The sequence below is a fragment of the Trichosurus vulpecula genome, chromosome 5 (assembly GCF_011100635.1).
Source record: "Trichosurus vulpecula isolate mTriVul1 chromosome 5, mTriVul1.pri, whole genome shotgun sequence".
Taxonomy (NCBI): domain Eukaryota; kingdom Metazoa; phylum Chordata; class Mammalia; order Diprotodontia; family Phalangeridae; genus Trichosurus; species Trichosurus vulpecula.
In genome coordinates, this window is record NC_050577.1 from 212,055,756 (window position 1) to 212,071,033 (window position 15,278).

At 44.2% G+C, this 15,278-nt stretch overlaps 1 protein-coding gene across 1 annotated transcript in view; it reads right to left on the reverse strand.

The window, feature by feature from the left end:
- Positions 1 to 4,426: 4,426 nt before the first annotated feature.
- Positions 4,427 to 15,278, reverse strand: part of MUC19 (mucin 19, oligomeric) — a 63,822-nt gene continuing 52,970 nt past the window's right edge. Inside the window, exons 29-31 of the mRNA XM_036760701.1 lie at positions 6,547 to 6,651; positions 5,291 to 5,392; positions 4,427 to 5,178 (exon numbers count right to left, since the gene is read on the reverse strand). Coding sequence (XP_036616596.1) covers positions 4,427 to 5,178; positions 5,291 to 5,392; positions 6,547 to 6,651 — 959 coding nt within the window. The remainder of the gene's footprint in view (positions 5,179 to 5,290; positions 5,393 to 6,546; positions 6,652 to 15,278) is intronic.

Sequence of the window (15,278 nt, forward strand, 5' to 3'; positions counted from 1 at the left end):
GCTAGTTTGGGCATTCGAGAATTATCATTTGTCACCCATGATGTTCCACTTGTGCCTGCAAGGAAGAGGAAAAATCACACATGGGAAGACTGGTCTGTCATGGCCTTCAGGGCTCTTCTTTGTCTTTCCATCTCAAAGGGGACCATGACATCAGCGACATGATGCCATGACATGCAAATGCCATGGAAAGAAGGCTCGGAAGTCTTTGCAAAGTCAACAGCCCGAATTTCTCCTCATGAGGCATGTGGTTCCAGGGGGGAGCTACAGATCACAATGACTGAAGATGGCCCTGGATGTACTGAGAGACCCGGGGCTTTGGAAGTTAAGGTCTTGAGCAGATCTCAGCATCTGGGACAATCCCGAAGGAAAGTGGACACCTTGCGTGCCTGCATGGCTGACGTTCTCTGTGAAAATATGTGTGTTCATGGATGGCTGTGTGTCTCTGTTTGTATGTGTGTTTGTATGTGTGTGTGTATATCTCTGTGTTTCTGTCTAAGAGAAAGAGAGAGGGAGAGCAAGAGATAGTGCGAGAGAGAGAGAGAGAGAGAGAGAGAGAGAGAGAGAGAGAGAGAGAGAGACAGAGACAGAGAGAGAGAGAGAGAGAGGGAGCCCGAGAGAGACAGAGAGAGAGAGACAGGGAGCGAGAGAGAGGGAGAGTGGGTTTGTTTTGCGTGTCTTATGGGACTAATGTGTTGCGTCCCAGAAAAGAGAAATGAGGAAATGGGGGAATTTGGTTGGGTGGATTGGTAGTTTGCACGTGGACCAAGACATTTTGTTCAAAGTCCTGTATAGGGAAGGGAAGAGTGAAAAGTCCAACGTGGAAGAGGAAGAATGGAGAAATGGGCCAAACAGGCTGAGTGAGCTTGGGAAATCTCTTGGCACTCCTCAGCAGATGGAAAGTGTTTTCACTTGTCCTCTACTTTGAGAAGAAAGGAAACTTTGAGAGAAAGGTTCCCAAATGGTAATGGAGTCCATATGAAGAGAAGAAGGAAGCAGAGTCTCAGTGGCCTGGAAGCAGATCAAGGCCAAATGAGAAAGGGGTTTGCAATGCAAAGGTAGGATGGCGAGTGGGTGCTGGGAGCGGGTTATGGGATGGCCTGGCAAGGCTAAAATCGTAACCCTCTTGTCACACTTGCGACGTGGGGTCGTTGGCCTGTCTGCTCCTAGGCCGGTAGCACGTGATGGGAGCAAGGGAAGGCATCAATGCAGAAAGTATCGTGCCATGCCTAGAGAGAGGCTGCCTTTGCACTCTGGTATCTAGCAAGAAGGAGACTTTCCAAAGGGCATAGCAAAGGCCAGAAGAGCCCTGATCCATCCCTGATATACCACTCACCTTGAGTGCCTGCACTGGAGCTGGTGGTGGTGCCTGCAGCTGAACTTCCTGTTGTGCTGCTTGCGGCTCTGTTTGTCCCAGCGGCTCCTGTGGACGTGACTGCTTCTAGGTGGAGAAGAAATGACAAATGCCATGTTCGGGAGATGGGAATGCCAGGGAAACCCTTGATGAAGCAGCTCTTTGGTGTGAAGGTGTGTGCTTAGGACTGCAGGGATGGAGCCTGGGCTGTGTGTATGGAGGTGGGCCTATTGATATAGCTGTTTAGAAGAAGAGGGCCCCAGTCATGGCCTCAGCGGGCTACGAAAGGGCAGCAGAGATGAGAATGGCTGATGAGCAATGGCATCCTGGATCCATGGCCTTGCCTTGGATTTCCAGAATTCTCTGAGGGCGCCCCTGCTAGTCCCTGAGCGCCAAAACATGGCTCTCCTAGGATTGTCCTGCTGGCCGCATCTCATGTCCAAAAGGCTGATGGTTTCTGCCTCGATGGAGCATGAGTGGCTATGCTTGCTTCTTGATTTGCAGAGCTTCTTCTCTTTTGCAGCAAAGAGAAATGGCAAAGGAGAGACTTGCTGTGGAGGAATAGGCAGAGGCTGCTCTCCCATGTGGGAGAGAGAGAGATGGGGCTCTAGTGCCAAAGCAAGAGAAAGAGGGAATAATGAAATGTGCAGCAAGAAGAGGAAGTGCAGAAGGGAAATTCGGCCTTTGTAGCACCTTGGCAAACAGGAGAATATCTCCTTCGTTGCATGCCCGTACAGTGGATTCTTGTCGGGGCTTCGAGGTGAAGGAAAGCCGTGGCTTTCAGAGGCTATCAGAGACCCCAAAGCAAGAATCGCTGGTCTGAAAGCCGCCAAGTAAGCTTGCGTCTTTGATACTTCTCCAAGTCTAGCATGGTATATGGCACTGCCTGGCCTGGCTGGCCTGCCTGTCCCGGCCAATTAGAAAGCAGGGGCTGCCTGTCAACTGCACTGCCTTGGCTGTTGAGGCTATGTGGTTGCCCCTGAAAGAGGCAAGGAAGTCTAGGAGCTCCATGCTTCCTGAGGAGGAAGAGAGGGAACGCTCTAGCTGTTCACCTGCAGCGGCTTCTCAAGAAGGAGACTTGCAAGCAGAGACACCAAGCTCCCAGAAGACCTGTGATATGCCACTCACCTTTGGTGGCTCCACTGGAAACGCTGCTCCCAGCTGCTGAACTTGCCTTAGTGGTGCTTTGAGCGCTACTCGTCCCACTGGCTGCTGCTGTCGTCAGGATTGCTTCTCAGACAAAGGAGAAATGGAGAATCAGATATTGGGCCAATGGCCATGGACTGCTTATGTGGAGTGCAGAAAACTTGCACTAAACAGGGGTCTTTGTCACATGGCAGATTGCTTTCCTCCATTGGCCGATTCTCATCTTGCCTCTGTTTGTTATCTACATGGCCTTGCCTATTGCCTAACCATATCATTTGCTGGTGAACACGGGAGGGAGGGTGCTGAGCCAATGCTTCCAGCACTAGCTAGTTTGGGCATTCGAGAATTATCATTTGTCACCCATGATGTTCCACTTGTGCCTGCAAGGAAGAGGAAAAATCACACATGGGAAGACTGGTCTGTCATGGCCTTCAGGGCTCTTCTTTGTCTTTCCATCTCAAAGGGGACCATGACATCAGCGACATGATGCCATGACATGCAAATGCCATGGAAAGAAGGCTCGCAAGTCTTTGCAAAGTCAACAGCCCGAATTTCTCCTCATGAGGCATGTGGTTCCAGGGGGGAGCTACAGATCACAATGACTGAAGATGGCCCTGGATGTACTGAGAGACCCGGGGCTTTGGAAGTTAAGGTCTTGAGCAGATCTCAGCATCTGGGACAATCCCGAAGGAAAGTGGACACCTTGCGTGCCTGCATGGCTGACGTTCTCTGTGAAAATATGTGTGTTCATGGATGGCTGTGTGTCTCTGTTTGTATGTGTGTTTGTATGTGTGTGTGTATATCTCTGTGTTTCTGTCTAAGAGAAAGAGAGAGGGAGAGCAAGAGATAGTGCGAGAGAGAGAGAGAGAGAGAGAGAGAGAGAGAGAGAGAGACAGAGACAGAGAGAGAGAGAGAGAGAGGGAGCCCGAGAGAGACAGAGAGAGAGAGACAGGGAGCGAGAGAGAGGGAGAGTGGGTTTGTTTTGCGTGTCTTATGGGACTAATGTGTTGCGTCCCAGAAAAGAGAAATGAGGAAATGGGGGAATTTGGTTGGGTGGATTGGTAGTTTGCACGTGGACCAAGACATTTTGTTCAAAGTCCTGTATAGGGAAGGGAAGAGTGAAAAGTCCAACGTGGAAGAGGAAGAATGGAGAAATGGGCCAAACAGGCTGAGTGAGCTTGGGAAATCTCTTGGCACTCCTCAGCAGATGGAAAGTGTTTTCACTTGTCCTCTACTTTGAGAAGAAAGGAAACTTTGAGAGAAAGGTTCCCAAATGGTAATGGAGTCCATATGAAGAGAAGAAGGAAGCAGAGTCTCAGTGGCCTGGAAGCAGATCAAGGCCAAATGAGAAAGGGGTTTGCAATGCAAAGGTAGGATGGCGAGTGGGTGCTGGGAGCGGGTTATGGGATGGCCTGGCAAGGCTAAAATCGTAACCCTCTTGTCACACTTGCGACGTGGGGTCGTTGGCCTGTCTGCTCCTAGGCCGGTAGCACGTGATGGGAGCAAGGGAAGGCATCAATGCAGAAAGTATCGTGCCATGCCTAGAGAGAGGCTGCCTTTGCACTCTGGTATCTAGCAAGAAGGAGACTTTCCAAAGGGCATAGCAAAGGCCAGAAGAGCCCTGATCCATCCCTGATATACCACTCACCTTGAGTGCCTGCACTGGAGCTGGTGGTGGTGCCTGCAGCTGAACTTCCTGTTGTGCTGCTTGCGGCTCTGTTTGTCCCAGCGGCTCCTGTGGACGTGACTGCTTCTAGGTGGAGAAGAAATGACAAATGCCATGTTCGGGAGATGGGAATGCCAGGGAAACCCTTGATGAAGCAGCTCTTTGGTGTGAAGGTGTGTGCTTAGGACTGCAGGGATGGAGCCTGGGCTGTGTGTATGGAGGTGGGCCTATTGATATAGCTGTTTAGAAGAAGAGGGGCCCAGTCATGGCCTCAGCGGGCTACGAAAGGGCAGCAGAGATGAGAATGGCTGATGAGCAATGGCATCCTGGATCCATGGCCTTGCCTTGGATTTCCAGAATTCTCTGAGGGCGCCCCTGCTAGTCCCTGAGCGCCAAAACATGGCTCTCCTAGGATTGTCCTGCTGGCCGCATCTCATGTCCAAAAGGCTGATGGTTTCTGCCTCGATGGAGCATGAGTGGCTATGCTTGCTTCTTGATTTGCAGAGCTTCTTCTCTTTTGCAGCAAAGAGAAATGGCAAAGGAGAGACTTGCTGTGGAGGAATAGGCAGAGGCTGCTCTCCCATGTGGGAGAGAGAGAGATGGGGCTCTAGTGCCAAAGCAAGAGAAAGAGGGAATAATGAAATGTGCAGCAAGAAGAGGAAGTGCAGAAGGGAAATTCGGCCTTTGCAGCACCTTGGCAAACAGGAGAATATCTCCTTCGTTGCATGCCCGTACAGTGGATTCTTGTCGGGGCTTCGAGGTGAAGGAAAGCCGTGGCTTTCAGAGGCTATCAGAGACCCCAAAGCAAGAATCGCTGGTCTGAAAGCCGCCAAGTAAGCTTGCGTCTTTGATACTTCTCCAAGTCTACATGGCATATGGCACTGCCTGGCCTGGCTGGCCTGCCTGTCCCGGCCAATTAGAAAGCAGGGGCTGCCTGTCAACTGCACTGCCTTGGCTGTTGAGGCTATGTGGTTGCCCCTGAAAGAGGCAAGGAAGTCTAGGAGCTCCATGCTTCCTGAGGAGGAAGAGAGGGAACGCTCTAGCTGTTCACCTGCAGCGGCTTCTCAAGAAGGAGACTTGCAAGCAGAGACACCAAGCTCCCAGAAGACCTGTGATATGCCACTCACCTTTGGTGGCTCCACTGGAAACGCTGCTCCCAGCTGCTGAACTTGCCTTAGTGGTGCTTTGAGCGCTACTCGTCCCACTGGCTGCTGCTGTCGTCAGGATTGCTTCGCAGACAAAGGAGAAATGGAGAATCAGATATTGGCCAATGGCCGTGGACTGCTTATGTGGAGTGCAGAAAACTTGCACTAAACAGGGGTCTATGTCACATGGCAGATTGCTTTCCTCCATTGGCCGATTCTCATCTTGCTTCTGTTTGTTATCTACATGGCCTTGCCTATTGCCTAACCATATCATTTGCTGGTGAACTCGGGAGGGAGGGTGCTGAGCCAATGCTTCCAGCACTAGCTAGTTTGGGCATTGGAGAATTATCATTTCTCACCCATGATGTTTGTGTGCATGGCTGACATTCATTGTGAAAATATGTGTTTTCACAGCTGGCTCTGTGTCTCTGTTTTGTATGTGTGTTTGTACGTCTGTGTGTATATCTCTGTGTTTCTGTCTATGAGGAAGGTAGAGATTAAGAAAGAAGAGAGAGAGAGAGAGAGAGAGAGAGAGAGAGAGAGAGAGAGAGAGAGAGAAGGAGAAAGTGAGAAGGAGACAGTGAGGGAGATTGGGTTTGTTTTGTGTGCTTTATAGGTCTAATGTGTTTCCTCCCAGAAAACAAAAATTAGGAAAGTGGTCAATTTGTTTCCGTGCTTTGGAAGTTTGGACATGGACAAAGGCATTGAGGTGGCAGTCCTGATCGGGGAAATGGATGATTTAAAAGTACAACTTTGGTTCAGGAGAGTAGAGAAATGGCTCAAAAGGTTTGACTTCACTGTGGAAATATCTTGGGACTCCTCAGCAGACGCAAGTTGCTACCACTTCTCCCCTACACATGTGGAACCTTTCAGAGAAAGGTTCCCAGATGCTAATGGACTCCATATGAAGAGAAGAAGGAAGCAGATGGTCAGTTTCCTGAACGCTGATTAAGGCCAAATGAGAGGATGGCAAGTGGCTGCTGGGAGCGGGTATTGTATGGCTTGACGACGCCAATGTGGTAACCCTCTTGTCACCTCCCCTTTTTGGTGTCATTGGCCTGTCCGATCCTTGGCAGGTGGCATCTGATGGGAGCAAGGTAAGGAATGAATGCTGAAAGTATTGTGCCATGCCTAGAGTGAGGCTGTCTTTGCACTTTGGTGCCTAGCAAGAAGGAGACTTTCCAAAGGGGATAGCAGAGGCCAGACGAGCCCTGATACATCCCTGATATACCACTTACCTTCTGTGTCTGCACTATAGCTGACGGTGGTCCATGGAGCTGATATGCTTGTCACACTTGTTTCAGTTCTGTTTGTCCCAATGGTTCCTATGGACGTGACTGTTTCTAGGTGGAGAAAACACGGCAAATTCCATGTTCAGGAGATGGGAATGCCAGGGAAACCTTTGATGAAGCAGCTCTTTGGTGTGAAAGTGTGTGTCTAGGCATACAGGGATGGACCCTGGGCTGTGTGTATGGAGGTGGGCCTATTGATATAGGTGTTTAGAAGAAAAGTGCCCCAGTTATGGCCTCAGCGGGCTACGAAAGGGCAGCAGAGATGAGAATGGCTGATGAGCAATGGCATCCTGGATCCATGGCCTTGCCTTGGATTTCCAGAATTCCCTTAGGGACCCACTGCTAGTCCTTGAGCAAAGTGTATGCTGGCCCAAAGACATGGCTCTCCTATGATTGTCCTGGTAGCTGCATCTCATGTCCAAAAGGCTGATCGTTTCTGCATTTATAAAGTATGAGAGTGTATGGTTGCTTCTTGATTTCCAGAGCTTCTTCTCTTTTGGAGCAAATGGAAATGACAAAAGCAAGACTTGCTATGGAGGAATAGGCAGAGGGCACTCCACACAGGAGAGGGAGATGGGGCTCTAGTGCGAAAGCAAGAGAAAGAGGGAACAATGAAACGTAGAGCAAGAAGAGGAAGTGCAGAAGGGAAATGCAGCACCTCAGGAAACAGGAGAATGTCTCCTTAGTTGCATGCCTTCATCGTCGATTCTTTTCTGTGTTGAGAGGTGAAGGAAAGCCACAAAATTCTGGTTGACTTAGTTTATCTGGGTATGCCAGCTACAAAGTGTTTTCACTCACATCAGTTTTACCTGATTTTGTAGCTGATGTTGTTCTTCTTCCTGTAGCATAGGCTCATAAGGAAAGTGAACTTATGTGGAAGGGGAATGACTTAAAAATATCCTGCCATGAGTGTAAAGTACTACAGGGAATTATTTGTAATGAATACCTAAACTCTGTGTCTGCACTTCTGAAAGATGTATAGAAAAATTGTATCCTGGAATGGCATTTCAGATGGATATCTTAATTTTTTATACCTTTATATCTTCTAATATTTAGAATCACATAACTAACCACTAATTCTTAGTTTTCAAAGCTCAGGTATTGAAAAAATCAGCTTTTTGTTAGACTGCTGAACATGCTTTTAACTGAAATCATTATTACCAGCTCAATGGATTGTAAAGTTAGAATTCAGAAATTGTCTAATCCAATGCCCATATTTCCTAAGTAAGGAAACAACTGTAACCCAGGAAAGCTAATCAAGTTGCCCAAAGTCTCACATCAAATAATTACTAAGGTAAACATTTTAACTCAGGTTTTTTCATTTCAAATTAAGCATTCTTTGTACTTTGTCACACTGCTTCACTGGATTCGAAATCTGTATTTCAATATTTTCTGAAGTTTTCAAATTATCTTTTATATTTATTCCCACCAAAACTAATATAAAGAACTTTATAGTCAGATTGGTGAAATGCATAATTGGAACTAAACCTCAAACTTTCTAATTCACATATTTGCTATCTCATGTTCTTCCCCAAAGCAATCATTAAAAATTTTTAAAAAATCTACCTTATTATATAAAGCAAGATTGTATAAAACATATTAGCTTATAAACTATTCTTGCCTATGACTTAATTGTAGATGTATTAAAATTCAAAACTACACTTTGCCAAACTAACTTGAAAAGTTATTATGTGGACATAATTGAAATGTTCCTATAGATTAAAAATCAGCCAAGATGGAGCCAAGATAGTGGCTGGAAAATAGGGACTCTCTTAAGCTCTCCCCCAAGTCCCTCCAAACAACTGTAAAAATGACTCTGAACAAATTCTAGACCTACAGAACCCACAAAATAACAGAGGGAAGCAAGTCTCCAGCCAAAGACAGCCTGAATGGTTGCTGGGAAGGTTCTTACCCATCATGCTGGGAGTGGAGCACAGCTCAGCGTGGGCCGTGCCAGGACCAACCAGACCAGGAGTGGGGCAGAAGCAGGCCTTAGGGCCACTGAGCTGTGCCAGTTACCAGACATCTCAACCCATAAATGCCAAAGACAACAGAGCAGGTTAGTGGGAAAACTGCTGGATCTGGGTTAGAGTAGCGCATGGTCAGGCCCCTGCTCTGAGGCAGTGGAGGTGAGGCAGCTGGAGGTATCTCAGCAGCAGGAACCTCCTGTGGCTACCTCCAGAGCATCATCTGATTCCCAAGTCCCTGGCCCACAAGATGGGAGGAATGAATCAGCAGATGCTTGGATGTGGGTTGCGATCCTGGTTGGCAGTTCTGGGGCGAGGAGGAGCAGTACTGTGGCAGAGCTTGTGGTGACTGTGGAGTAGGAGGAGTTCTGAAAACAGCAGTGCAAGGCCCCTAAAGCTTGGGACAAAGTACTCTCCATTCTAAAAGCAGTCATACCCTGACAAAAAGTTCAAGAGTCAAGTAGTTGGCTGGGAACATGAACAAGCAGCATAAAAGTATTGAGACTATAGAATCTTTCTTTGGTGACAAAGAAGACCAAAACATACAGCAAGAAGAAACCACCAAAGTCAAAGAGCCTACATCAAAAGCCTCCAAGAAAAACACGAACCAGTCTCAGGCCATGGAAAAGCTCAAACAGGATTTAGAAAAGCAAGTTAGAGAAGTAGAGGAAAAATTGGAAAGAGAAATGAGAATGGTGCGAAAAAACCATCACAAACAAGTAAATGACTTGCTAAAGGAGACCCAAAAAATACAGAAAAAAATACTGAAGAAAACAACACCTTAAAAAATAGACAAACTCAAATGTCAAAAGATCTCCAAAAAGCCAATGAGGAGAAGAATGCCTTGAAAGGCAGAATTAGCCAAATGGAAAACGAGGTCCAAAAGACCACTGAAGAAAACACTACTTTAAAAATTAGATTGGAGCAAGTGGAAGCTAGTGACTTGATGAGAAATCAAGATATTATAAAACAGAACCAAAGGAATGAAAAAGTGGAAGACAATGTAACTATCTCATTAGAAAAATCACTGACCTGGAAAATATATCCAGGAGAGATAATTTAAAAATTATTGGACTACCTGAAAGCCATGATCAAAAAAGAGCCTAGATACCATCTTTCAAGAAATTATCAAGGAGAACTGCCCTGATATTCTAGAGCCAGAGGGTCAAATAGAAATTGAAAGAATCCACAGATCGCCTCCTCAAATAGATCCCAAAAAGAAAACTCCTAGGAATATTGTTGCAAAATTCCAGAGCTCCCAGATCAAGGAGAAAACATTGCAAGCAGCAAGTTTGAGTATTGTGGAAACACAATCAGAATAACATAAGTTCTAGCAGCTTCTACATTAAGGGATCGAAGGGCTTGGAATATGATATTCCATAGGTCAATGGAGCTAGGATTAAAACCAAGAATCACCTACCCAGCAAAACTGAGTATCATGCTCCAAGGCAAAATATGGATTTTCAACAAAATAGAGGACTTTCAAGCTTTCTCAGTGAAAAGACCAGAGCTGAACAGAAAATTTGACTTTCAAACACAAGAATCAAGAGAAGCATGAAAAGGTAAACAAGAAAAAGAAATCACAAGGGACTTAACTAAAGTTGAACTGTTTTGTTTACATCCCTACATGGAAAGATGATGTGCCTGATTCATGAGACCTCACTATTAGGGTAGCTGTAGGGAATATGCATGTATATGTATGTGTGTGTATGTATAAATATATATATATATGTATGTATATATGTATGTGTGTATACATATATATACATATATACATATATATACATATACACACACACACACACACACACACACACACATATATATATATATATATATAGACAGAGGGCACAGGGTGAGTTGAACAGGAAGAGATGACATCTAAAAAAATCAAATCAAATTAAGGGATGAGAAAGGAATATATTGAGAGAGGGAGAAAGGGAAAGATAGAATGGGGTAAATTATCTCGCATAAAAGTGGCAAGAAAAAGCAGTTCTGTAGGAAGGGAAGGGGGGGCAGGTGAGGGGGAATGAGTGAATCTTGCTCTCATCGGATTTGACCTGAGGAGGGAATACCATACACACTCAATTGGGTATCTTACCCCACAGGAAAGAAGGAGGAAGGAGATAAAAAGGGGGGATGATAGAAGGAAGGGCAGATAGGGGAAGGAAGTAATAAAAACAAACACTTTCGAGAAGGGACAGGGTCAAGGGAGCAAATTCGATAAAGGGGGATAGGTTAGGAAAGAGCAAAATATAGTTACTCTTTCACAACATGAGTGTTTTGGAAGGGTTTTACATAATGATACACATGTGGCCTATGTTGAATTGCTTGCCTTCTTAGGGAGGGTGGATGGGGAGGGAAGAGGGGAGAGAATTTGGAACTCAAAGTTTTAAAAATGTTCAAAAACAAAAAAAAAGTTTTTGCATGAAACTAGGAAATAAGATCCACAGGCAATGGGGCATAGAAATTTATCTTGCCCTACAAGAAAGGAAGGGAAAGGGGGATGGGAGTGGAGTGTGGTGACAGAAGGGAGGGCTGACTGGGGAACGGGGCAACCAGAATATATGCCATCTTGGAATGGGCGGGGGGGCAGAAATGGGGAAAAAATTTGTAATTCAAACTCTTGTGAAAATCAATACTGAAAACTAAATATATTAAATAAATTAATTTAAAAAAAATTACACTGGCACAAGTGGAAGCTAGTGATTTTATGAGAAATCAAAAGATTATAAAACAGAATCAAAAGAATGCAAAAAATTGAAGACTGTGAAATATCTCATTGGAAAAACCACTGACCTGGAGGATAGATCCAGGAGACATAATTTAAAAAATTATTGGACTACCTGAAAGCCATGATCAAAAAAAGAGCCTAGACATCATCTTTCAAGAAATTATCAAGGAAAACTGCCTTGATATTCTAGAACCAGAGGATCACATAAAAATTGAAAGAATCCACCAACTGCCTCTTGCAAAAGATCCCCAAAAGAAAACTCCTAGGAATATTGTCACTAAATTACAGAGTTCCCAGGTTAAAAAGAAAATATTGCAAGCAGCCAGAAAGAAACAATTTGAGTATTGTGGAAACACAATCAGGATAATACAAGATCTAGCAGCTTCTACATTAAGGGATTGTACGGCTTGGAATATGATATTCCAGAGGTCAAAGGAGCTAGGATTAAAACCAAGAATCACCTACCCAGCAAAACTGAGTATAATACTCCAAGGCAACATATGGATTTTCAATAAAATAAAGGACTTTCAAGCTTTCTCAATGAAAAGACCAGAGCTGAATAGAAAATATGAGTTTCAAATACAAGAATCAAGAAAAGCATGAAAAGGTAAACAGGAAAGAGAAATCATAAGGAACTTACTAAAGTTGAACTGTTTTGTTTACATTCCTACATGGAAAGATGATATTTGTAATTCATGAGACCTTTCTCAGTATTTGGGTAGTTGAGGGGAATATATAGACAGAGGGCACAGGGTGATTTGAATAAGAAGAAGTGATATCTTAAAAAAATAAAATTAAGAGGTGAGAGAGGAATATATTGAGAAGAGAAAGGAAGAGATAGAATGGGGTAAATTATCTCACATAAAAGCGGCAAGGAAAAGCAGTTATGTTGGCAGGGAAGAGGTGGTAGGTGAAAGGGAATGAGTGAATCTTGCTCTCATTGGATTTGACTTAAGGAGGGAATAACATACACACTCAATTGGGCATCTTACATTACTGGAAAGTAAGGGGGAAGGGGATAAGAGAGGGGGGATGATAGAAGGGAGGGGAAATTGGGGGAAGAGGTAATCAAAAGCAAAGACTTTAAAAAAGGGACAGGGTCAAGGGAGAAAATTGAATAAAGGTTGACAGGAGAGGATGGAGGGAAATATAGTTAGTCTTTCACAACATGACACTTATGAAAGTGTTTTGCATAATGACACATGTGTGGCCTATGCTGAATTGCTTGCCTTCTCAAGGAGTATGGGTGGGAAGAGAAGAAGGTAGAGAATTTGGAAGTTAAAGTTCTAAATGCAATGCTCAAAAAAAGTTGTATTTACACGCAACTGGGAAATAAGATACACAGGCAATAGGACATAGAAATCTGTCTTTCCCTACAAGAAAGTAAGGGTAAAGGAGATAGTGGGTAGTGGGGTGACAGAAGGGAGGGCAGGCTGGGGAAAGGGCAATTGAAATATATGCCACCTTGTATTGGGGGGCGGGGGTAGGGTAGAAATGGAGAGAAAATTTGTAACTCAAAATCTTGTGAAAATCAATGTCAAAAACTAAAAGTATTAAATAATAAAAATATGAAAAATATGCTTCAAAAAAGAAGAAGGTGGCAGGTACTAAAAAAAGGAAAACTAAAAAAATTAGCCAAATAAAATTTAGAAGAAAAAGGAAGGCTTTTATTTATGTAGTATCAAATTGTACTCTAGTGTTTTTATAACTCAACAAAAGTTTCTTCAATTGAAACTTTCATTCCTGTGTCTTATTCCACTAGGGTTCACATTTCTAAGCTAGAATTTTGAATTTTAACTAATAGTAGTTAATTAGAAATCTCAAATATGGTACGTACAATAGTATAGTGATTCTTTATCATCTTTCCCAGTTCTTGTTCATTACTACTCAATAATTATCTTCCAGGACATTGACCAATCCAAATTGCTAATCACTTTGGTTTCTCTTGTGAAAAGTACATGTACAATGGCAAACTAAAAATACTTGGCAATAAACATGTGAGCGGGGCAGAGCCAAGATGGCCACATGAAAACAGCGTCTTACTGGAGCTCTCTCAAAAGGTCTGTCAGATTCCTATAAAAAAGTGAATTTGAGCAGATCTGAGAGAGTTAGAAACTGTGAACAGTCTGAGTGGGGCAAATTTCCAAGCCAGAAGAGTCGGAAAGGCCGAAGGAACGAATCTGAAAGCTTGGAGAGCACCTGCCGTGTGGAGCTGCTCCAGACAGCACCAAAGTGGAAGTGGCCGGCCAGGAAACCTATGTGGGAGACAGGGTGGGAAAAGGCTGGGTGCCCGAAACCGTCGGAGATCCCCAGGCCTCCCAACACAGGACGGCAGTCTGTGGAAGTGATGAGAGGCAGTGCAACGTCACCGGCCATGAAATATCAACTCCTGAGGCCTGCAGTCCAAAGGTATGAAATGAGCCAGGTAAACGGCTCTAATTCCTCTTCTCCTCACCCAAAGAATTCCTCGGAAAAAAACAACACTGGAATAGAGGAGATAGAAGTGGGGCTTCAGTGGCCAAATAGTAGAAGTTCATTAGTCCCAGAGGGGCAGAGCCAGCAGGGATCAACACCAGGAGCCCAGACGTAATCTTGCTCCCCCAGGCGAAGTGCCAGACACCAGCTCAAACAACAAAGAACTGAGACCATTGCTGAAGAGCAACAGTGCTGGAGAGCAACCCTAGGGAAAGAGACATCAGGCAGCCAGACCCCTCCCCCACACCTCAGGAAACTAAAGGCTATAATTCATGAAGTCAACAACTGGACTCACAATCCCCAGAATAAGAAAGCTGGGACAGAGAGCCTTGAGCCCCAAAAGCAGAAATTTATTGTAAAGCCAGGAAAAGGCTAACCGACATGAAGAACACAAAAAAACCAAGGACCATTGATTCTTTTTATGGAGACAGGCATGATCAAAATAGCAACTTGGAAGAGGATAGCAACGACACTATAGCCACATCTGATACCTCAAAAGGTAATGTGAACTGGTCTCCAGCCCAAAAAGCATTACTGGAAGAGCTGAAGGAGGATTTTAAAAACCAATTTAGGGAGGTAAAAGAAAAAATGGAAAAAAATCCACTGATGAAATCAAGTTCCTAAAGAATAAGACTGGCGAAATGGCTATGGAGATTCAGAATCTAAATAGAGAAAATGACACCCTGAGAGGTAAAATCAACCAATTGGAAAAGGAGACTCAAAAGCAAAATGAAGACACTAACTCATTAAAAATTAGAGTTGAGCAAGTGGAAGCTAATGAATCTATGAGGCATCAAGAAGTAGTAAAACAAAATGTAAAGAATGAAAAACTAGAAAAAAAAATATGAAATATCTGATTGGGAAAACAACTGACCTGGAAAACAGATCCAGGAGAGACAATTTAAGAGTTATTGGTCTACCAGAAATCCACGATGAAAAACTGAGCCTTGACAGTATCTTTGAAGAAATTATAAAGGACAACTGCCCAGAGGTCCTAGAACCAGAAGGCAAAACAGTCATTTAAAGAATTCACTGATCACCCCCTGAAAGACATCCCAAACTGAAAACACCAAGAAATATTATAGCTAAATTTCAGAATTACAAAGTCAAGGAGAAAATACTTCAAGCAGCCAAAAAGAAACAATTCAAATATCGTGGAACTACAGTCAGGATCACGCAGGATCTCTCAGCTTCCACATTAAAAGACAGGAGAAATTGGAATATGATATTCCAAAGGGCAAAGGAGCTCAGACTACAACCAAGGATCAACCACCCAGCAAAACTACGCATAATTTTTCAGGCAAGGAGATGGGCATTCAACGAAATAAGGGAATTCCAGACCTTCCCGATGAAAAGGCCAGAACTCAATGGAAAATTTGATCTCCAAATACAAAACTCAAGAGAGCCATAAAAAGGTAAATGGGGGGGAAACCCTCACAAACCTTTTTAATCAATAAGGGCAAATTATTTGTATCTTTATATAGGATTATATCATCTTATGT